Source organism: Aedes aegypti, chromosome 3, assembly GCF_002204515.2.
Source record: "Aedes aegypti strain LVP_AGWG chromosome 3, AaegL5.0 Primary Assembly, whole genome shotgun sequence".
Lineage (NCBI taxonomy): Eukaryota > Metazoa > Arthropoda > Insecta > Diptera > Culicidae > Aedes > Aedes aegypti.
Genome location: NC_035109.1, coordinates 151,779,143 through 151,803,837, shown reverse-complemented (window position 1 = coordinate 151,803,837; position 24,695 = coordinate 151,779,143). Strand labels below are relative to the sequence as shown.

The 24,695-nt window shown below is 37.4% G+C and overlaps 1 protein-coding gene across 1 annotated transcript in view; it reads right to left on the bottom strand.

Moving 5' to 3' along the window:
• Positions 1 to 2,458: 2,458 nt before the first annotated feature.
• The window catches only part of LOC5569654 (L-ascorbate oxidase), a 58,884-nt gene continuing 36,647 nt past the window's right edge, over positions 2,459 to 24,695 (bottom strand). Inside the window, exons 3-7 of the mRNA XM_021848540.1 lie at positions 12,672 to 12,887; positions 12,417 to 12,607; positions 8,590 to 10,297; positions 2,843 to 3,289; positions 2,459 to 2,774 (exon numbers count right to left, since the gene is read on the bottom strand). Coding sequence (XP_021704232.1) covers positions 2,530 to 2,774; positions 2,843 to 3,289; positions 8,590 to 10,297; positions 12,417 to 12,607; positions 12,672 to 12,887 — 2,807 coding nt within the window. The 3' untranslated portion in view covers positions 2,459 to 2,529. The remainder of the gene's footprint in view (positions 2,775 to 2,842; positions 3,290 to 8,589; positions 10,298 to 12,416; positions 12,608 to 12,671; positions 12,888 to 24,695) is intronic.

The following is a 24,695-nucleotide window of genomic DNA, read 5'->3' as shown; positions in this document are numbered from 1 at the left end:
ACTAACAACAACATGAAAAAATGTTATGTTACCTTGTCAACATAAAATTAAAGATTACTCGCAAAGCTTACTACGACTCAGCCATAAAAATTATAGTGTTGGCAAGACATGTCAGAAGGGGGTGAATCAAAGTTTATAGCAAGCAAGCGTAAAAAGCTGGATAGCCTGAAAATTCACCTTCAAGTCGCTTGCGCTACGTCTAAATAAATCTTAACGTTTTTGACTCAAACTTTGGGGTTTTTATTGTGGCTTGAATTCAAAAGACCAGGCAAACTTTTGGTTTTGAGAACATCGAAAAACATGCCGCACCCTAATGCGAATGATAGGTACAAAGGGAATAGGGTTCCGGTCATGTATTGGCCTGAACTGTGATCGGATTCTTACAAATTTGATCAGGTCTCAGGTACGTATATTGAATTGGCAATTCGTGAAATAGAATTGTCAGAATCTGCGACTCAATTCAAATAAAGGCAATTTTTAAATAATCTATGCTCTGCCTATCAAAGCAAATACCAAGCTGTGTGGTCCTGCAATGATTTCCTTGTTTCACACTCTTCCTAGTCGTGTTCAATTCTTCCGGTTTCTGTTCACGCGGACCGGTAGGTACCCTTAATTATGGGCCAATGCAGGGAGGATGGGACGGAAGTTTGAATTATAATGTAAATTTTATCGCCCGAAGCGTAAATAGAATAATTTCACGAAAGCGTGCGCAAGGTCGTGTGTTTCCCACGTGACCACTTTAGAATTAGGCAGTTCTGCTTGTGTCAGCTCAAATCAGGGCAGACCCGGTTGAGGCACTATTTCTGGCGCTGGAAGCTTCTATGTGATTTCGATATTAGATGAATTCGTCTACCAACTCTAAAGATAAATCGGAACAGTCGTACTCGAAATGTCCCCCCGAAGAAGAAGTTTTAATACAGAAACAATAAAACAAAACTTTTAAGTGCAAAAATAAGTAATTTTAAGTGCAGTGCGCATCGTACCCTCATGCTGTGCGTACACAAATACTATCTGCTTTCGGAAGATTTCAATACTATCTAACGCAAAAAGCAAGACTCATGTTGGATGTCCGTGTGACATAGGAACATTTCCAGAAACCTGGAGGAAATTTTCAGAACCCCACTCAGTGCCGTCGATGCCAAAAGTGGGGTAATGGTCCAAAACATTGCCACATGGATGCTAAATGCATGATTTGCGGGGGTTCTTCTCACGCTAAGGACGTCTGTTCTGTGAATGATGATACCACAACCAGAGCCGTAGCGTGGCCTCACGGCGCCCTTAGCAAACCTTCCTTTGGGCGCCCCTAAGTCAATGAAGTTTTCATGATGTAAGTTGGCATGTGTGTTATGTATTTGTAAAACATCCCAAATAACCATGCTGCTCAAGGTATAAAAAAAAAATCGTGCAAAAACAGAATCGGGTGTACCATGAAAAAGCACTTGGTTCAGTCTATCTGAACAACGACCAAATAGTCCCCCAAATTAGGATGATAGTGTTTTCTAACACAGAACACCTAGATATAAGAAATGAATGTAATGTATGGCATAATACTAATAGAGAAATAAAAAAAAAATGATTTTTCTTATAAGATTTTGAATATTTTCATAAAATGTAAGTGTTTTTTTTTTTTTTGCAAATGATATGCAATATTCTAATAGAATCTATGATGATTGCTCTCAATTTAAAGTTTGTTCAGAAAAGTCTTAACAAAGGAACATATTCCTTTCGAAGCAGATGGGAGTTCACCATCGCAATTCTTCGAATTTTAACGCATGCGCCTCAACAGCACATCTGCAGGGAATCGATTTGCCATCAAAAACAGATATCATATAGGATTGAAACCCATTCACCTATAAGCATGGTTTATTGAATACCGTTCCTAAAAGCGTCATTACACAGGCAAAGTAAGTGTCCAGGATAAGCAAACATATTGAATACACTTCGCAATATTGACGCCACTTAATGTTGATGAAGGCCAGCCTTTACTACCTTTCTGTTTTATATCTATCTACTATTCAGTCCATATGCGGCTACATATTTAAATATCATCAGTCATCACATATCTTTCAATGTTGCAATGTTACTTGGTCAACATTTTGTCTTTAGCTGCGTATTATGGAAATATTGTATTGATTGGAGCTTTGAGCCAACCCTTCTCCAGTAGAGAAGCTAGGTAGAATACAGGACGCTTTGATGCTTACTGACTTCAAAATGGGTTGCTCAATTTTCACCACCTAATTAAATTCAAATCTTGTCGCTCCCTTGCGACGCCTATCCACCTATTCATTTCTATCATTTGCGAAAAATCATCTTTAGACTTCCTTTACCTTTGAATCGCATGACCGATATAGCCATAACAAAATAGAATATATTGTATTGATTGTTATATTATTTTTAGGGTGGATCTGTACTGCCATTAATGGGAGAAGTGATATTAACATATCATTTGTAAACCAAGTTTTGGTTTCGTATTCCATTTAATAAAAAATCCTAAATTTAAATTTTAACATCTAACAATAAATATCACAATCACTCAAAATATCTTCGCAAACAATATTGTACGGTAATTGTTGCTAATACTACTCGCTGGACGATGCTTTGCTGAACAGTATGCTGACCACTAGAGTTCTGACTTCCCAGATTCGGTGTGTAATCGTAACACGTGGGGAAATTATGGGGAGCTGCAACCATTTCTGATTTGTCACCCACTTTGAGGACCAGAGACATCCCAATCTCAGCATGGAACTCAATGTGACAATGGAACAACCAGTACCCTAATGGAAGAAACATACAAACATGTTAGTCGAAAATAGATAATGATTCAATCTGATTGGAAACTAACCGGGATTGTTCGCAATGAACCGAATAATGGTATAACCACCATCCGGAATAGTCACCGTGTCTTTAATCGGGGCACCCTTCAAGCGACGTTTGATCTTCCCCTCCTCATCCAGGCGCTTCACATCCTCAGCCGTAATGTTCCCGGCCAACCTTTCCATACCGACCACTCGGAAAGCATGCCCATGCAGATGGAATGGGTGATTGGCATCGAATGTGAACCCCTCGTCTATCAGCACCATTTCCACGGTTGAATTCAGAGGCACTTGGACCACGTGGCTGCACTCGCAAAACTCCTCCCGACAATTGATGCCCTGTTCCATCAGGGAGCTTGCGTTACAGAACAGGCTCTCGTCCAGTTCGTCTTTGCCCGGCATCATGGGGATCTTTGGCATCCGCATCGAGATGTGGTTCAGCTGCGGGGTGAACAGCCGGTTGGTGTTGTTGATGACTGAAATGGGAGGAAATAGTTATAATGAATGTTCAGGAAAATAAGATAAATCTGCAATAATAATGAATTGAAGGTGAAACGGAATCACATATCAAGTTTTGCCATGGTTTAGCGACAGTAACTCGTAAGAACTAAACGTCGAAATAGGTTTCGAACTTACAGTCGGGTATCTTTTTGAACGCTAGATTGAACGCATTTCTATTAGACACGGTTGAGCGTTTTAGCAGATCCAGGGTTTATGGGACTTCATCGATTTGGGGTGATGATGAATATCTTGTATGCGTAAAGGTAGCACAGTAAGTCTTCTGCAAAGTTTCAGAACTCAGTGCGATCCAACATTGAAGGCTGAGGATTACTATTTTATTTGAGGACTCATTCGTTAGGGATGCTTTTTTTTACTTGCATTACATGAACCTCAGGGAAAGTGTACGTAACGTATGATATTCCTATAGCCTGATAATTTCGTAGTTCGGTGGGGTTGTAGTTATTCTAATTGTTTAATGGCTAAATGTCAATCAATAAGGACACAATTCTCGTACAAAATTACATTACTCTAATAAAAGTTCTTGGGAGAACTTCCAGTAAATTACCATGAAAGCGGAATTATTCTGAAGTTTGCATGGAAAGTAATGATTCGTAAACTGCTTCAATTAGGTGTTCTAGGGAACTTTGATAATTTTTAGAGTTTTTCGATAGTGATGATGACATTTTTATTTTTCATAAATTTCTTGTAGAAATAGATTTGGGAATTCCTGATTATGAAACTTTCGTGAAAAAAAAAACACAAGGATAGCCTCGTGGCATTGCCAAGAAAATCATAATGGGTAAATGACAACAATAATCAATATTATTAACGCTTTCAAATTTCTGATGAGTTCTTCTTTTCGTCTTTGTAAATTTTTTTTCTTGTATAAATCTCTGAAATAATTGTTACATGTACTTAAAGGTCTGTCTTGCGCTCTTGGAAATTTGAGGTATGGCTTCGTTTTATAATCGTCTTAAACATTTTTTGAGAAATAATAGACAAGCGTCAATTCTGTTCCATTATGATATTAATTCATGTGTTTATGTCTCATCAAGGTGTGGTAGCTACACGCAAACAAATTTTGTTGTATAATCTACCGAATCCATGGTAGAATTAAGAACTGCACCAACGATTTTCAACCGACTACAAAAATCTGTTAAGTTTACTATAATCTGGTAAAAATCACTGAGTCGTGTAGTAAATGTGACTTTGTCCATAGTAGCCGCGACTACAAAGCATTGTATTTCAATCCGTGACACCCACCGTACAACACAGTATGGTGAAAAGTACAATGCCAAACTTGTCAAATCTAGAATGTTTCTAGTCATAAATACTACAACTCTGGTTAAATAAACAGAATATATTTTCTTGTTGACTATGTTATGGTAGAGTTAACAGATTAATGTAGTCGGTTGAAAATCGTTGGTGCAGTTCTTAATTTTACCATGGATTCAGTTGTTTCTACAATAAAATTCATTTCAGTGTAGAGCTGGTATATTGCTTAAATCAACCGCTCTCGAGAAAAGTCGTTCTGAGTAGACCAAATAACCTGTGTGAACTATTTTGCTATATGTAATTGGCATTGGTATAGCGATCTACTGCCCATAACTGCATATTTGTAACATTCGACAAAAGAAGGCATTCAGTAAATTGAATGCCAAGTGTGCATTTGTACAGCTAATATTGCATATTAGGTGGATAGTCAGAGAAAAATTCTGATAAAAATCTCATTGCTTCTACATTGCAAGACTCATGTATAATCTCAATGAGACTGTTATGCGGTTAGGGGGAGATCCCCCAGTACCGGACACCTAAGCTTCTAAAATCATAATTAAAAAACTATTGATTTTTTGTGGTCTTGGTGCCCAATTATGATAAATATTATCATTATTGTAGCGTACAAAAATAAATATGGAAATATAAATATGAATTTTCACATTGTATTTTGATGATGTATTTTAGTACCAAATTGACGTATCATAAAAGGTGGCTCCCAATACCGGACACGATCTGGAAATGTCCCGAATTCTAAAAAATTGTATATCATCGAATGTTTTTACTTCAGGAATAGTATTTTATCAATAATTCAATGCATTTGCAACTTTCACAAGAATAATTTGAGCTTTACTAAGTCTGCAAGTTGGTCATCAAAAAACCTCTTTCATATATGACGAAAAACAACATTTTTTATATGTTGTTCTGAATTTTCATTTTCTTATTTTTATTGCATGTTCGATACCAGGATCGATGAAATCCATGAAAAACGAATGTATTTTGAGTCACTGGTGCGAAAATTACAAAGATATCATGTAACAAATCAAACTGTCCGAAACTGGGGGACAGGAGGTGCTAGACCAAAATTGTAGTTTGATCATATTTAGTTTAAATATGGTACAAAATACATTCACACTTTCAAATTATGATTATATGCGATCATGCTTGCGTGTTTTAAATTATTTTGCCATGTTAAAAATAATTACTAATTAGGCTTAAATTTAGGGCGATACGTCAAATTTTTAAAAATTTTCATTCATCTCTACTTTTTTTAAAAGTCAAGCATATTTCAAGGATGTGATATTCTACGCAAACATTACTCTCCATTATAGCTTCCTTTTCTTCTAATACACCATCTTGATTGGATCATGATTTCTCAATTTTCGAACTTTGTCCGGTATTGGGTGCTGTCCGGTACTGGGGGATCTCCCCCTATATTTAGCAATGTGACAAAACAATTTGGTATTTTTTTTATCGTATTTTCTATAACAATCTCGCAGATTTCAATAAGTTGATCGAAACTATTCATTATTGAATGACATTAACTTGAAACAATTCGATTCTAGTACACGACACTTTAAGACGACCTAACAGTTGAGGTCGAAATACGCGTACCGTAAATTCGGGTGAAATTGATCACCGTGTCACGTGATTTTATTACTTACAAATAGTACACCAAAATTAATGCAAATGAATTTTGTTTGTCTTAAATAGTTTCGAATTGTGTGTAGTGAAGTTTTTTGTTTCAAAGAACGTTTATTTCTATGAAAATAATGTAAAATTCCAACACATTGCTGGGTGTGGTGTTAATAGACATCCACAAACTTCTAGTACAAAACAAGGATTTGGACATCGTGTCAGCCTGAAAGTTTGTGTGGATGCTTGAAATATATCCCTAAAACAGATTTTACCATCAAAACTCGTAATATCGTGCTCGTTTTGTTGAAATAATTAAATTTCTGTTAATTGTTCGGAAAATCCTTTGGAAATTGCTTATATTTAGGCGTTTTCCGCGGTATTCTTGAAATTTAATTATTGATTATTTCCAAACATATTGCTTTGTTAAGAATTTGGCAATCATATTCGGTTCCATGAGGCCCAAATTTAATATATAGAGTTGATTTCAAAATTAACAATAATCACATTGACAAGTGATCAATTTCACCCCGAAATGAGATCCTACGATTTTTTATTTTAGAGATGGTTTTTAGACATTTGTTAGAAAATTTCGGTACATGAGCTAATGGTTCACCGTCGTACTTGTTTTCCTACATTTAGTTGCATGGTATTGATAACATTTTAGAAGGCAGACCAGAAAAACCATGAAAAATTATCAATTTCACCCGAAATTACGGTATCTTTCAAAGGATACAAACTCCAATGGAATTAAATGGTATAGTACCGAATTCGGATTTTCATCTACTTATTAACTTGAAATTATGGGCAGTCTACTCCAAGCCTGAAGGCTACGTGAAAGCTCCCCAAGTAACAGTGCAGAAAAAGTGTGATAAGTGTACACGCTTGCAGCGGATCATCTCAACGAATTCGGTGCACTTGTTCCATGAACCACAAGGAATGAGTGCACTAAAAACATTATCATGATTCGACGTATCCCTGCTATCACACTTTGAGGGATGGTCCAACTTGGAGTGAAATCGACAGTATTTGCCACCGGCAACAAAAGGACGCTGCTTGAAGTTGCACAATTTCCCGTCCAAAACATGCAGCATTCATGATCCGGAGAATAGGCGCGGCGAGTCATCTAAAACATCTAACATAACTTAGGTTCGAATCCCACCAATCATACAAAAAAAAATAGACAGACGAATAAGTTCATAAGCAACGCTGACCTTGACATAAAAAAAATACAATATTTTTCTATTTTTGATCTTAAAATAATGGTTTTCTTCATGCATTAAATACACTTTGGCTAAAGCTTTCATACGGTACAGACAGTACCTATACTTTAGCAATTGCCAACATAGAGCTAGGAAATGTAGCAGTATTTACACTTTAGCGCCCTTTATCAATTTAATACTGCATTAATGAGACATGTAATGCAGTATGACTTTATATGCCATATTTTATAGTAGCATATAAAGTGATATTGATGCAACTATATACAGCTGTACGGTTACTTGGGTAGCTAATTACATCAACCCAAATTGACTTGTTGTATTGCAATCCAATAGTTTGCAACCGTTTATTTGTTCGAATAACTGTTGTTTTGCGGAAAAAGATTTTTTTCGGAGAAAAACATTTCGCCATCATCGATTGTTATTCATCAAACGGTTATTTGTTTACAAACATTGAGCTGTCAGTGGGAACCACTTCCCAGTGGGAACCAGAGATGTTTGCTCGTTATTTTTCAATGGGATTGTATGTGCGGTGTCAGGAGGCTGGACAGGATACAAACATGTGTGCGAAACAAAAATTGCACCTCGGGATCCAGTGCTGTTAAATGTAAAAAAATATATAAATTTAAAATGCTGATAGCATTCTCCCAAGCGAAATATCGCATCAGCAAATATTGCCAACCTATAGCAGTTCGGAAAAAGTCACCGGGAAAAACATGCACACCGGGAAAAAAATAACCAAAAACTGATCAATATGCTAGCCTGGATTCTTCTTCTTTTTCTTGACATTATGTCCTCACTGCGATAGAACCTGCTCTCTGCATAGTGTTCAATGAGCACTTCCACAGTTATTAACTGAGAGATTTCTTTGCCAAAGTTGACATTTTTGCTTTCGTTTGCCGTGTGCGGCAGGGTGCGATGATACTCTATGCCCAGGGAACTCAATGAAATTTCCATTACGAAAAGATAATGGACCATCCGGGAATCGAACCCGGATACCTTCAGCATGGCTTTGCTTTGTAGCCGCGGACTCTAGCTACTCGGCTAAGGAAGGCCCAGGATTGCAGTACCTATAACGTGAAATCCTCAAACGATACTCATATGTCTGATAGAAGACCCAACTATATACCCATAAAAGTACTCACCATCCTTAAATCCGTACAAGTCCGGAACGTGAAAGTGCGGATTGTCCTTAGCGTAGAAATCATAATAAACGTAAAACTTAAAATCAGTCTTTTCTCTTAGCAACAATAGATCCTCCTGATCTCTGGACGATGTCTCTGCTATCGATATAGTATCGCTATGTCCCGTTCCTTTGTTAAGCGAATTTAGCTGCATTCCCTCTAGTGGGAAGTCGTAATTCGGCCACTGTTCGTACTCCACTTCAGGAGCTCCTTTGTAGCGCAAAACGGCCACCTGATAGGCGGAAGTAAATCTTTCATCACAATCCATCAACCCTCGGAATCGCATCAGATAGTTCCCCACTGGTTGATTCGCTCGCAGAATGAAGTCAAATCGTTCGCCTGCATAGCTGACGATCGACGCCAGATCTTCCACAGGATTGATGTCGAAACTATCCGATGATATTACAGTCAGATTATGGCCTTCCACTGAAAGCTCGACTGGGCAGTTAAGGAATTCTGCGTTGATCAATCTGAACCGGTAGCGTTTCTTCGGTTCAACGTGGAACACTTTAAGGGGAATGTGTTCCGATTCAGGGACTACTACAGCGTTGAAGTTCACGGTCCTAGACTGTCGTTTCATCCGAGCTAACGGACGCATTGACAGGTTGGTTGCAGTGACCTGTTTGAGACCTTTGCTTGGAGAGCTTTGTATCAGTTCAGCATCATTGGCGGTATCACGGTTAACTGATATGGTGGATATTTTTGGATACCGCTTGAAATATTTCCCTCGTCCATTGATCAATATATTTGGTGGCTTATTGTCTCCCGTAGAGTGGTGATGTGCGGTGAACATTTGGTTTCCAGCTACATGACCCCAATCTTGAACAGTAATCACGTGTTCAGAGAGATCATGATCATACAAGATCTGTTGCGGGTCATTGTCTCTCCTTATAATAAGCGGCCCGAATGCTCCATCGCCACGTTGCATCCCGGTATGTGAATGCCAGAAATGGGTACCCGCATTGTCTGCTTTGAAGGTATATCTGAACGTTGTGCCCGGGCTGATGGGACACTGAGATATGTGAGGAACTCCATCCATGTATGGCGTTCTTTTCTGGTGTAAGCCATGCCAGTGTATCGTAGTACTGTCTCCCATGAGATGGTTCTCCACATCCACCGTAATTATATCATTCTCACAAACTTCAATGGATGGCCCTGGCATCATTCTATTGATAACGATCACACTCCTGCTAACTCCATCCGCAGCAATACAATGCGGTCGTTCGCAATCTGTAGCGTTATACGGACATTCATAGCATGCCTTACTCAGGGTTTCGTACCATTCCATTTTAAACCTATAATAACAATTCATGGGTTTTCTACCCCTCATACATTCTCGCCTACATTCGTGATCGGAATAATCGAGCTCATCGTAATATTCGATTCCTTTACGAGGTCTTGGTGTTACTGGTTCCACTAGCGTTATGTTGCACGTGCTGCAACAATCCTGCTCTACCACGTTTTCCGATGGACAATCCATCATCACGGGACACTGCTTCCGGTCCGATGTAATCGATAGCAAACCGCCTTCGTTGATGCATCGATACCGCTGACAGCCATCTGGACTTACCCAACTTTCGTTTTCGGAATAGAAGCGATCGTTGAAACGGCACTTTGCTTGGACACACTGTGGACAGCAATGCTGGTCAGAATATTGCAGTGCAAAACCCTGAAATGAAGAATAAAAAATGATGAGTTTTGAGAGAATTTCAAATAAAAATTAGCTCTAAAACTACGTTTTCAAAATCATCTATACAATCTGGGGTGAAATTTATTCGACCACATTTTTTTAAGCCAAAGTTCATTGAATCAAATAGCCATTAGGCAAAATCGCCTATGATTTGACCGAATGAGTATTTGACTGAACATATATTTAGTTTATTGAACGGTAATCTGAGTGGATCTGAGACCGAGAAGATGTTATGATTCTTCTACAATAACCTCCCAAGTAACCAATAAGGACTTAAACTTGAAATCATAATCGGCAATGCTATTTTTAAAGTAATAACTGTAATGATTCTTTCAAAAATCTCAGTAAGAACACAGGAAGCTATGGAAAAGATCCCGGAACAATCATATGACTAAATGCTAGATAAACGGATTATTGGAAAACTTGTTGGATGAATGCAACAATTACCTCCGAAGTTCTTGAAGGGTTTCTTGGAATGATTCGAATAATTCCCGAAAGAAAAAGTAGAGGAATTGTTATTCATTCTGGAATCACTGAAAGATCCTTTGAAGGAATTTATGGAGCTCCTGGAACAATTATGAAAAAAGTTCCTGAAAAAATCATTAAAAAAATCTTTAGATAAATTGTTACAGCAACTTCTGAATATAATCAATTAGGAACCTTGAACAATAAATCCTTAGAGCAATACCTGAAAAGTTCACAATGGAATCTCTGATCCAACTCGAAAAGCAAATTGGAAAATTGCCCGAGCAGGAAAAAAGAATCACTTTTTTGTAAAAAATAACTGAACATATATTCGAAGTAATTTCTAGAAGAATTCTCAATGGTAAAATTCCTGGAGTCCCTCATATTCCTAACAAAATCGCTTAAATAATATTAGGATCAGCCTCTGGAGTCATTCCTAACAATATATATGTTGAAAGTCTTAAAAAAATGTCGAAAAATATTCTCGAGAAATCCTAGCAGAAATTTTGATTCATACAGGAATTCTTGGAAAAGCTGTCCTGGGGAATTTTTAGAAACATTTGTACAAGGTTTCACGGAGAAATTTATCGAGAAGTTATTGGACAAATTGGTGCAATGATATTTTGCTTACTGGAATGCATACTTTTAAGCAGAGAAATGCTCCAATTAAGAAAATCTTGAATATTTTTATCGAAAAATTGTTGGTCTAAGTCCTATTTGGAAAATTCCAATACTTCTAAGAAAAAATCTTGAAGGAATACAACATAAACCCTTCGAGGAATCCTACAAGATATTGATGGAGAACCCCATGGAGGAGTTATTTAGGGAAACCCTTGAGGATTTTATATTGTAGAATTCCAAGAGGAGCCACTGAAAACATCTTTGGAGGAATTCCTGGCACAATTCCAGTGAATTTCTAGATGTATTCTTAAAAACCGGAAGAAAGGGATTCCTGTAGAAAACATTGGAGGAGCAGAAGCAGAGACCCATGCCGCCAAATTAGATCATTTTGTATGGAAAATGAGCAGTGCATGCTTTATTCTGACCCATACTGAATATATTATTGTGGGCTTCGTAGCCGTGCGGTTAGTGTCACCGAGGCATTTAGCCGCATCGTGCTACGGAGTGTGGGTTCGATTCCCGCTTCAGGCTGAAAAACTTTTCGAAAGAAATGTTTTCCGACTGTGCCACTGGGCGTTGCATGCTAGTCCGTTGTCTAGTGTGGTGCTTCCTTCAAAGGGCAAATAGCCCACTGGAAGCATTAACGTGTAGTGTCTTTTTTTTTTTCTATAAAATATTTATCTAAAGTTGAGCAATTGACCAATCTCACTCTTTATAACTTATTGATGCAACTGTAATAGTTATTAATCTAAGTATATGGTGAGCGCATTACATAGATGACCCGATTCTATCAGCTCCATTTTCAAAACGTTTTCCAGCTCTCCTTTAAAAAGTAAACTAGTTAACAGAATTCTTTCTGCACTAAGTTATGCAATTCATAATAAGTTTAACTGGGTTGAATAAGATTTGGAGAAAGTTTGATCATGAATGAAACCATTAGAACAAAAAGTTCTGCGTAAAAAGGGGCTGACAAAATCGGGTCAGTGTAGTATCAAATGAAGAAAGAAATTACCTCCGGACAGTTCGAATTACAGGTGATTCCTATAGAATTCACAAATGGCTCCGAAGATTCTCCGCGCAAGCATTCAAAGTTCATGCACGTTGTCCTGTTGACCATGCTGAACCATTTTTCGCCAATCTGTTTCCTGGTGATGGTTCCATTGATTTCAACCTCGCACAGCTCCGATCGTGTGCTGTTGTTATCTTTATGAAAGAAAGCAAAATCCGCTTAATCCATGGTAATCACCGGCGAATTCTATTAACTTACCACACTCGTCCAAAGTACAACATCTGCCCTCCACGATCTTAGGTCGGATGGTCCTTCCTTCGTTGCAGAACTGAATCCTCGCAGGACACGTACTCCGATCACAGAAGATTTGCGTTACCTCGCAGCAGTTTACTATCTGTTTCCCAGTTCGTTCGCCGACCTGAAGCAGCATGTCCGGAATGTCAACCGCCGGTGGACATTTAGTCGCATCACAATCTGTTTAATGGGTTAGAAACAAGGAAGAACACGCGTATAATTATTAATATCAATGAATGACACACGTCATCTATTATGATGGTAGTGCGCATATATCATCGTCATGTTTAACACGCGGTCAAGTTCACGAGCGCATCATACCGGCTTCTACCGGCATCTGTCGTCTGTCGATAAGTCTCAACACCGTTGTCGTTGATTTTGACCGTGAGACATGTAAGTTATCATGCAACTTAGAGCGTTAAACACACCAGTTGGTTATTACCAACATGATAATTTGCCAACGACTCTGGTGGTAGGCAATGGGGCGAATTGAATCGTTTGCAGCATGTTAAATGCAATGCAGACACTCCGCGATCGGGGCATTGGTATATCGGAATAATTGGAAGGCATGTTTAGTTTTTATCATCATCGCTTAACCTTCATCACATTTTTAGAGAATGATCAAAAATGTTTGAAATCTTTTTCATCATTTTCAAACAGTACCGTACATTGGTAAAAATTTGATCAGTAGGGCAAAAATGACATGAAATCGTGTCATATGAATGTAAAGTCAACTTTCTATAGCTCGATATTGAAAAGACCAGTGAGCTAAGGAAATATCGAGCTATAGAACACAAAATTAGAGCATATTCGATTCATCGAGGAAGCCATGAAAACCTGCTATTACTACTTTTTTCCGTCTTCTTTATTGCGTTGCGTTCAAACTCGGACAGATTATGCTTAGTGTTCTTATAGGAAGTTCATCAGTTAGTTAAGCTCTCTTTGCCAATTGATCATTTTCGCTTTTGCATATCGTGTGGCAAGTACGGAGATACTCTGGAATTTGGAAGTCGAGAAAATTTCCGTTAACGATAAGATCCTTGAGCGACGTAATTCGAACCTACGAACCTCAACTGGGTCTTGTTGAATAGCTGTGCGTTTACCTGTATGGCTATTTGAACCTCTATGGTCCAATAACTCCATATAGAGATACAAAATATCGAGTTGACTATAGTACCAATATCAATGAATTGTATATAGTATGTAGGGAGAAGTCCTCTGGGCCCGGACACTTTTTGTTTTTTGGTAATATTTCAAAATCTACATTAGTTACATATACCGTTAATTTTTGTGCAGTTTAAAAAATTCACATCATTTTAAAGAAAAACTCACATGAGAACAAAAATAAACCTTTACAATTCATTTTTATGATAGATTACATTATGTACCAAAAATGGTGTGCACTGCAAAGTGTCCTCTATGGCCGGACACTATGAATTTCACCATCAAAATTTACACCAAACCCATAGAAAGGCTAAGACTGTATGTCAGCACATGCCTTGTGGGTTCAATCTTTGCATGAAGTACAGCGTATGAAGCATATTAGCAAGATCCTAGGTCAGTTCCACAAACTCCTTCTTGATCAGCGCCATAGATCGATTCGCCATATGTCGCCGTCTATGTTGCATTAGCAGTTGCTCGTATTCAGATGAAAATGTCTACGGGAATTCAACGCGTTTTTAGTTCTTCTAAATTTCTTGGTCAGCTCGAAGGTTTAAGTGTGCTCTTAGGTACAGTCAACTCTCCCTTACTCGACCTGCGTATCTCAATATCTAGTTAGAGAACCATAGCAAAATTTGGTGTTCATGGCTACCTCTATGAACCCTTGAATCGCATATTTTCACTGGTTTAGTATTCTGCAACACAATATCTCCCTAACTCGATGGTCCCTTCATTATCGAGTTATGGAGAGATGCCTGTACATTAGAGTGATGCAAATTTCAAAATTTTTGCTCCCCTATGCTTAAACTATTTAAATTATGGTAAAAAGCATCCTCCCAAAATTTGAAATGATTTGGAAGAAATTTGACTGTGCACACGCCATTTGAAGTTTATATGGAGATTACTATGGAAAACGCCAACCTTTTGTGTTCAGCCCTCTATCTCTTCGTCATAATATTTTATGGAAAAGTGAACACACTCTTCTCATGTGAAATTCTTCCAGCTACAACTTTGCTGAAGACCACATTTTGATTGCATGTCAGGAAAAATTGTTATTCATGATCATAAAGTGGGTTTGCCTTCAGTAAGCTTCACCAACTATTCGGCAGGCAACAGTGGTGCTCCTGGCGGGAAGAATAGATCAAAGTAATCCAGGCTACTATGTTCTACAGCAAAAAAGCAGTGTTGCTCTGAAGGTAATTGAATGATCATCTCAGCATGGTTTAGACTTTGAAATCAAGAATAACAATGTATCCTTACGTCCAAACAAAATGTGGTCTTCGGCAAAGTTGTAGCTGGGAAAATTTTACATGGGAAGAGTGTGTTCGCTTTTTCATATAATATTATGACGAGCAGATAGAGGATTGAACACAAAAGGTTTGGCTTTCCCATAGTAATTTCCATATAAACTTCAAATGGCGTGTGCACAACCAAATTTCTTCCAAATCACTTCAAATTTTGGGAGAATGATTTTCATCATAATTGACACCGTTTAAGCATAGGGGAGCAAAAACTTCAAAATTTGCATCAGTCTACTGTACATCATATCTTATAACTGCTTCTCGTTCGCTCATTTGCATTAAAAGCATCATGTTTACAGCACTTTATAAGGCCTCCAAGGACCGAAAGTTTTGTTGTTTATTTTTGTTGCTGTTTGTTTTTTGTACCCTACATTTATGAAAAAGCGAATTATGAATTAAATATCAGTTAATAAATTAACATTTTCACTGTCCGGTCATAGAGGACTTGCAATGGTTTACCAAAAAGGTTGCTTTTCTTTAAAATTCTACATTTTCTAATAAATTTTGCATTGTGATTGATGCAAAACTTACTGATGTACGGAGACAATTCAGCTTAAATTATAAGAAACGTTTGTGGCTACACTTGTATGAAATTTTATCGTTCCACATTTTTTTGGTAGATTGTATTAGAGTGAAACTTTAAATAGCTACTGTTTGTTTGCGTTTGGACATGAAAACGTCATAGTTTGTATACACTGCAAAAATGTGTTTTGGTATAGTTCTGGAATACTAAAATCTTAATATCATTATTCGTTTTTGGAAAATTCAAACTGTCCGGGCATAGAGGACTTTCCCCTAGCACATGGGCATCACTTGTATGTTAACTATTATCGATGGGTGTTCTGCAAAAAATTGTATTTATTATTTAATGTTAGTTTCTTGTGTTTTTTTTATTCTAAACAAAAGTTTGCACACAATAGTCAAAAAGTTGAGATATCTTACCGAAATGAAATTCGTTTCAAACCTTGCAAATTTCTTTATTTCGTTCAAAATTTTTGTAATGTCCTACTTTTGAGCGGTCAACAATACCACGACATACAACTCGGTTCGCGAATGTCTCCCTGCCTCCTCGCACTGTGGTGGCATGGCCGGACAAAACCTCAAAGTTTTATGTTCTCAAAATCATTTGCAAATATTTTTATATGTTTCTATAGCTTTGAGTTACAATTTTCCAAAACTTAAGATTAATCAGTTTTGTGCTCGATTTTTGGCAGCATAGTAAGGGTGGAAAAGTCGACAAAATTGTGTTGCTTCAAATTCATTAACTATAGTTTACCTAGCAAACTTTAAACAGGTGTATCTCAGCACACCGTCAAAGATTGTCTTAAGCATTCGACGTTCGAAGACTCCGAATGCTTGCAGGTCCTCCTCGAGCATCGTCCACGTTCTAGCCCATAGAGAACCGATTATATCCATATAATAGGCAAACCAGAAATATTGACTGGATCTTGCGAAAATCGTGCCTCGGGAGTTAAACCCGGCTCTACGCATGACACCCTCTAGCGCAATGTTGAACAATTGGTTATCAGTTGAAATTTGGTTAAATATTCATTATTCTAATATTTATAAGCATAATATTTGATTTCAAGGGCTGCGATTTTGGTAGAAAAAAAATGTTTCTGAAACAAACTATCATAATACTGACAAGTAATCAAACTCTCCTCCAAATGCAGTGTATCAATTTTTACCACTACATTTAATTTTGATTCAAAATTTCGGAACATGAGTCTATCAGGTTTGTACCCTACATTCAATTTAATGGAATCATTTACTGAATTTTATTATTTACTTTATTTCACCCGAAAACAAGATATTGTACTTAAGGTCTGTACTCGAAAACAAAATGCACCAGACAAAAGGGTTCGTCAAAAATTTATTTTGAGTCGAATTTTCTTGAAACTTTCAGGGAATGAACTCATACATATGGATTATGTTTCGGCATAATTACTTTATTCAATGTCCTTTCCTTCGCTGAAAGCCCGCAGCTTTCCCTGAAGACCCCTCAATACATTTTGTGCAATGGTGGAGCCAACCTTTTTGGTCACTTCCATCCATGCTTTCTTCAATTCCAGCTCGTTTTTAAGCACCTTGGACGATTTTCGAACTTTGGCCTTCATTATAACCCAAAATCTTCCCACCGGACGAATTTCTGGTGAATTTGGGGGTTGGCATTTGTTGGTACAAAAACAACGTTATTGTCTTTGTACCAATCCAACGTTGATCGCTTATAATGGCATGATGCCAGATCCGGCCAAAATAATGGTTCGCCTCCGTGACACCGCAGGAAGGGCAACAGATGCTTTTGGAGCCACTCGGTGCGGTAAATTGCGCTGTTGATAGTACCCGTAGTAATATACGGTTTACTCAGTTTACCGCATTGGCATATGGCCTGCCAGAGCAAGTATTTTTTTGGCGAACTTGTCCATTTTTTTCTTCCTCATGTCTTCCAGAACATCAAACCGTGATTTGGCAACGTAGAACTCCAGCCCCGGTATCTGCTTTGCATCTGCCTTGATGTAGATTTCGTCATCCATAACCACACATTTCGGTTTCGTTAACCACTCTCGATACAGCTTCCTTGCGCCGGATTTTGTTGATCACGCCGGTTCGGTGCCTTTCGGTCCTTAAACACGAAGCCCAGCTCGTTCAATGGTTTGCTGAACAAACCAGGCGGAACACTTGGCCTTCATAGCCACGTCGCGAATCGAAAAGTTCGGATTACGCTTGAAATAATCCAACACCCTCCGGGCCTTCACAAGGTCAGCTGTCTTCGATTTTCTTCCATTTCCAGCCGGCCGCTCGGGGTCGGGTCAGGGACTCTTTAAAAGTTTTTACCACCCGAGAGACAGTTGTATGGGTGATTTCCAGTTGTCTTCCAATCGTTATGAAATTTTTCACGTGTAAACAATACACTACAATCTAGTTATACCCAGATTTTCATCAATTTTCATCCACGGACAAAAACGTTACACACGGATAAAAATAGTGCATTTTTTTTTCGAGTACAGGCCTTATCAGGTAAACGGTAGTAGCATTTCATATGGCGATATCAAATGGACCATAGAGATAGGGAGAGATCGAGACAAGGCACAAACTTTCAATCGATACTAAATTGAAAACGAATCCCTTACCAAGTGAGTAGATAATAATCAAGATGATTTCATTTCGATATATTAATTTTTTTGGAAGTATACACAAGACCATATCGTGATATAAAGATATCGAGATAGTTAGAGACAGAACGAAGCATCAGAAGAAATTATTGTCATATGAAGAGATATCGAGATGTAGAACATCGTTATGTAAAGATTAGACACAGTTTGAAGCATTTGATTGTCTTGGGCTATAGCCTAGTACTTCAGATTTCACAAGAAAACAACTACTTGAGGATGTGGTTTTAAGGAAATCGACAGTTCAATATTCTCAATACACTTTAGAGAGCTTGAATATTATCTTTCTGTCAAGTTTCCTTTAGCAAAGCCAAATAAAATGTTTTAAAAAAAAATATATGTGAAACATCTTAGAAACGATGACCTTGAACTTAAAACTGAAACAACATCAAGCATGAAAAACTTAGATCTGTGTTGGCCGAATAAAATTTAGTTTCCTAAAATCAACGTAAAATGTTATTTGATTAAACATAATTACCACTGATACCATTTAAAATATCATAAAGAAAAACGAATAAAAATATAAAATATAAAAATATTTGATTTTATTTATCTTTTATTTTTTTTTTGCCCTCCTGCATCGTGTTCAAATACCCATACTATGCTCAAATATGACAAACATCTTCTCGGAATGACCTTTCTTGCCTCCATTCAAGCTCGATATCACGCCCCCGTACATAACCTTTAATTTTCGAATCACATCTAAAATCTACAATTTTTCATTCTCGTCATAATGACAAACAAGAAGAAAATGTCAATGCTTGCTGAGAACGTTATTCCGAGATTTCAGTTCTATGATTTTTTATGGCATGTAGCATTATAGCACGTTTGGCGTGCTTGGCGCACCTTGACGCATTGAAGGCACAGTTGTGCCGAATGGAGTGCGTAGAGTGACCACCCCTTTGATAAAAACATTAAGAACATAACAGGATTACGTTGACAAAACATGAAATAAATACTAAAACTAACGATTCTTGTTATCGCGGTCGTGCCCGTGCTTACTAATATACCCTATATCTTACTCAAAAATAACTCAGGTAACGCCAGAAAAGAAGAAGAGAAGAACAGGGCTTCGTACTCAGTTTTGATGGACATTTTTTCATAATGACGGTCTGTCAGTGCACCGTGAGACTATTTTTCGGGAATTAAATTGTATCACTGACTTTTCGTTCGTTTTTCAATCATCGGCTATTATTTCAAGACTTATTGCCTATAAGACTTTTATAATATTGAGCTGATAGCGTTCCTTCTTTAAAACATATGCTGTTCTTTCGTGTAATTTTGCAGCAACAATAGTGGAATTCGAGATCCTCGTATTCAGGCTAGTGGCATTCGGGCCAGTATTATAGTCTACGACACGAATGCACTTCGGTGTAAAGTGTCTCTAATAAATAATAAAAAAAAAGTATTATAGTAATTAAGGAAATATGATTTTTCCAATATAAAACGTTTTTTTGTATTTCACGATATTTCCCATTATGGGGAGCTGGATCCGATTTGTGTTACTTTTGATTCACTTCGGAAGTTGAGTTTTTTAAAGTTACTGGAAGTTTGAAGTGCTTCTTATTTTAACCCGTATAGGCCTGAGTGAAAGCAAAAATACTAAAACCCTTACCACTCAGCGAATACTTAACGGATTCAAATAGTTATTTGTCAGTATACTGGCCCACGTATCTTGTTTCTAGAAATGGCCAGAGGAACTCGGGAATACTCCTGTAGCCGGAGTTATTGCGGTGGGTCACTGGGTCAAGTTGGGTAGAAAAAGGCGATTTTTTGGGACATGCCAAGTTACCTATATTTATTTCCAATGCCATTAATTTTATTTTGCATAAATCATTGAGATCTGATATTCAACATTATAAATGAACAGTTTTGCACCATTAAGAGTGTACTAGATGTGGCCACTCGGACTTAATACCCTGAAGAACCGACTCTAGATTTGTTAGGTACTAAACCGTTTCAAATCTTTAAAAGTATAGATCGAACATAATAGTTCACTAAAATGCGTTCCAATAAGCTTGACACAGATGTGAAAATACAAACTGTGCACTTTATCATAAGTTTGAGGCATCCTGGGGACCCGAAAATGGTCATTTGTAGGATCAATCAAATGCAGTTGACATAATTATTCAATTTAATCGATTACCAGAAGGTTTACGCTGATGCGTTTTACTTAAAACTCCTTGATATTGTGGCCACATTTTAGCCGATTCTGGAAATTATCTGTGACTTGAAATTTGCCTACCTCCAGGGGCACAGAAGCACAGAACCCTTGTTACCCGATCTGACCCAGTGACCCACCGCAATAACTCCGGCCACAGGAACGTTTCCGAGATTCTTTGATCACTTTTAGAAACAAGATATGTGTACGAGTATACTGACAAAAAATAATTGAAATCCGTTAAGTATTCACTGAGCGATGAGATTTTTAGTAATTTTTCTTTCACTCAGGCCTATACGGGTTAAAGTTTTAGACGATTCGGCCTAGTTGTTACCCATGCCAAAGTGAGTCATGTAAGTGCCCAAGTAGCTCTCTATCTACAGTCAGTGACATAAGTTAGTAATCAAATGCTGTTTTTCCATACAAAATGCCCAAGTTTGGGGTGCTGTGTCTCAGCTTCAGGTAGTTCGAATTGGCTGAAAGTTGGATGACGAACTACAAATATCTAGAAGTTTTGCCTATAAGGGAATTATTACATAGCAGTCATTTTACATAGAGTTTCAGAGGATTGTTCAAAGACAAAAGTAAGTAACCGAGATACTTTATGAGTTAATTCTAAAACGGTAAGTTTTAGGAACAATTCCTACAGAGAGCTCCATAGAAAAAAGATACTTGATTCCAATGATAAAAAATATATATAATGATTTCGAGTTTTCGCCAAACATATGTACGCTAATGACGGTCACGTTTATATTAGTGACCTTCAAGTTTGAGAAATATTCTACCAAGCCCTCAAAATCCTATCGTTGTTCTAATTCCTAACTTATGAATGATTTGTTGCTAAACGCTCCGTGGGAACCCTACCCGCGAACAATGCAATCTTAACTGTGCTCATACGCAGCTGATCACGTAAACGGCTTCAATCTAACCTTCGTTCGACTTCGATGTAAAAATCTTAGACACAGATTATCAGACGTAAGCCTTAGAGCAAACACACCCCGCAGCAATCCGTCGTTTCCGGATTATCATTCCGGAATCATGTTTATCAGGCCCACAGGAAACCCATCAATCAAGGGGAAGTCTTGTATAGTTGGAGCCTCATTGCTCGAACACTAGAGGTTAGGAACATGAAAACATGAAAACCTTAATGCAATATCTTTTGGTTAGCTTTTAGTTTTTACTAAATTTAACGTTTCTGTCTTCACAGATTTGAAACTATGGACATGCAGCATGCTCTAGATGCTAGATACATTATACGCATTCCTTAAAAAATGTGTATATTGAATTTTACTTGTATTATATCACTGTGGAGAAAACATTCACTTTTTTACATCGTTTGTCAATAATGTGTGCTAATCATTTTTCTCAGAAGTATTGTTTTGGAATATGTGATATTTATTTGCAGTTACTACTTCGTTATTGCAAGAAAAACTATACTTCGTTATTGCAAGAACAACTATACTTGCACAAGGAACCAACGGATGCTACTTGGAATTAGTTGCCCCCTCAGTGTGCAAGTATTGCAGTTCCCATTCTTTGTACTAATCAATATCGGGGCCAACTGCATCCAAATGCAGGTTATTTTGAAATTTGTCTTAATTTTATTAAGATCATTTTCACATAATGATTAAAAAAGATTTTGAGTTTAAATATGCTTCATGATCATTCGGTATTCGTATTATGAGATATTCGTTATCTACCATTGTGCCTCTGTTGATAGGGTGCATGACCCTTTTTCATGTTTGTCCGGAAAGATCGAAGGTACACAACAAAAGTAAACAAGAGATTTTCATCATGCCTTGATTGTCATTGGCAAGCTTCAATTGAAAAAAAAAACTGTGTTTCATATTTTACGTGTAGTACCTGTGGTAGGCACAAACAATATCTAATCTATGCTAAATACAGATATTTATTCACCTAGGTAATTCAAATCCAATGGAAAACTATGTTATGATTAAAATTTAGTATGCGTAGCGTCCGTGTGTCAATGATTCATTGTAATTAAAACGCCGCTTCATACGCAAAATTTTCCAGCGTCAACGAGATTATCAAAATTGCATAATGTAGAACGATTTGAAAACGAACGGTTTTCATCGATAACTTACTCTGGGGTAAACATGTGCGATGAAGAGGGTAGCGCAAAGATTATAGCGTGTTCATCATAGAGCAGCATCAGTGTGCCTCTCTGGGCGAAGCACGTGAATATTTTATTAATAACAATGATACAGCAGTCGAATAAACACGATACCCAAGGGCTCCGATAATGCTTTACCTGAATTTGGTACAATAAACGATTACTAATTGCTGACATCTAAGGGTCTTTGATGAGATAACGAAGGTAATAATTTGTGTTAATATAATGAATACAATTTGTTGGTTCGGTTTTTTCATGATCATAACACAACTTTTATTGGTGTATTACGTATCTCTCAATGCCAATGGAGTTAAGTAACATAGGGCCCAGAGCGAATCATAGAATGTCTAGTTGAAACACCGTAAAGAGAGGTATCTTTGATAATGTGGGGATTTGTGATAGCATGGGTTGCACATAGGGCCTGATGAAATAACTAATTATCATTCATCAATCAGTTGAGCAAAACGAATACCTGAGTGAATAATCCTTATAAGCATTCTTATAACCTTCAAAACATTTTCATTATAATCGAAGACATTAAGATTACTTTTTCAAATCGACGTAAGTAAGTTCCATACGGTTTTGAGAAAATTAATTCAGAAGAATCACAACCTGTCTTCTAAAACTGTTTTAAAATGAATCACCTTTTTGACATTTTTTTGCCGTGTACATTGCTTAAATTTAGCATACAATCACCTTGCGTTCAAAATCTAGGGAGATCCTATTATTTCCCACAAAAATTTTATGACAAAATGATAAGCCGTTTTATTCAGTTACTTGCGACGGTTTTGTACCAGTGTATAATCGACTCAAGTAGTGTTTTGTTTTGAATCGTCACTTTGTCTCTCCACACAGCGGAGCGGCGAAAGTAGCGGTTATGTTGCGAAAGTTGAAAATCTTACTTTCGTCGTTTTGTAAATCCGGAAATTAAACGTTCTAAAAGTGAAAAACCGAGTTGGTTCAGAGCGAAACGTGTAGAATTTCGTCTGCGAAACACGTAGGATCGATAAAGTAAGTTTGTTCATTTTTTTGACTTGAGTCTGTTTGAATAAGTTTTCGAGACTTGAAGCTTTTTATTAATAAATTTGGTGATATTATGATATTATTTTAACTTAAGGTATAACACAATCAACTGTTTGATCATTATTTGACATATTTTAAAAAATTGAGCGCTGGCACTTAATGGATTGACTATAGTTGCACATACAATTAATATTAGATTGGATAAAGTATGTTCCATTTAGTATTTGGCCGCTTCTTTTTAATTACCGTGGTGCTTCTATATGTTATAGCGAGAAACTTATTGCAGCCTTTTAATCCGCAAGGATCGTTTATTCGGTGGTGAAAATTTCATCAAAATTCATACATATTTGCAAAAGTTATCGTAGATGAAACACGAAGACATGAGAGAATTATGCACACTTTTGCTGAAAATTTGTCATAGTCGGAATAAATTATCTCAAAAAAATCTTGAATTTTCAATTTCCGAATCAATGAGTTTACTATGAAAGACGTAGGATGGACACATCGGATAAGTTAAAATTGGATTTTTCAGATAAAGTCACATGCAAGTTGATGATTTGGAAAGCTGTCTGCGATTACTGAAGGAAAACAGAATAGTATTCTCTCATTCATTCAATCGCTCGAACCTTTGAGTTCTGATACAACCAGGTCATCGACATGGGTGGAGACACCATCTTCTATGGTGGCAGAGGGCCCAATTCGCATTTCAGATTAATCGAGCCCGAGACATGCAGACTACTGTCAATCACTGCAGTTGATATAGGGCATTAGAGTGGTTTAAAAAATCGTTTTTGCTCCACACCCACACCGCTCATTCGATCCTAAATCAAATTCTGAGCGCCTTCCTAAAATTTGAGCTCATTTGGATGAAAACTGAGACTGCACAAATCCTTTGAAGTTTATATGGGAATTTCTATGGGAAAAGCAATCAGTTCATTCAATCGGTCATAGTGTTTGCCCATGTGCTCTTGGGGATTAGAACTACGTTGGTACTGTGAGATACAATAGTCAGCTACAACTTTGCCGAAGACCGTTTTT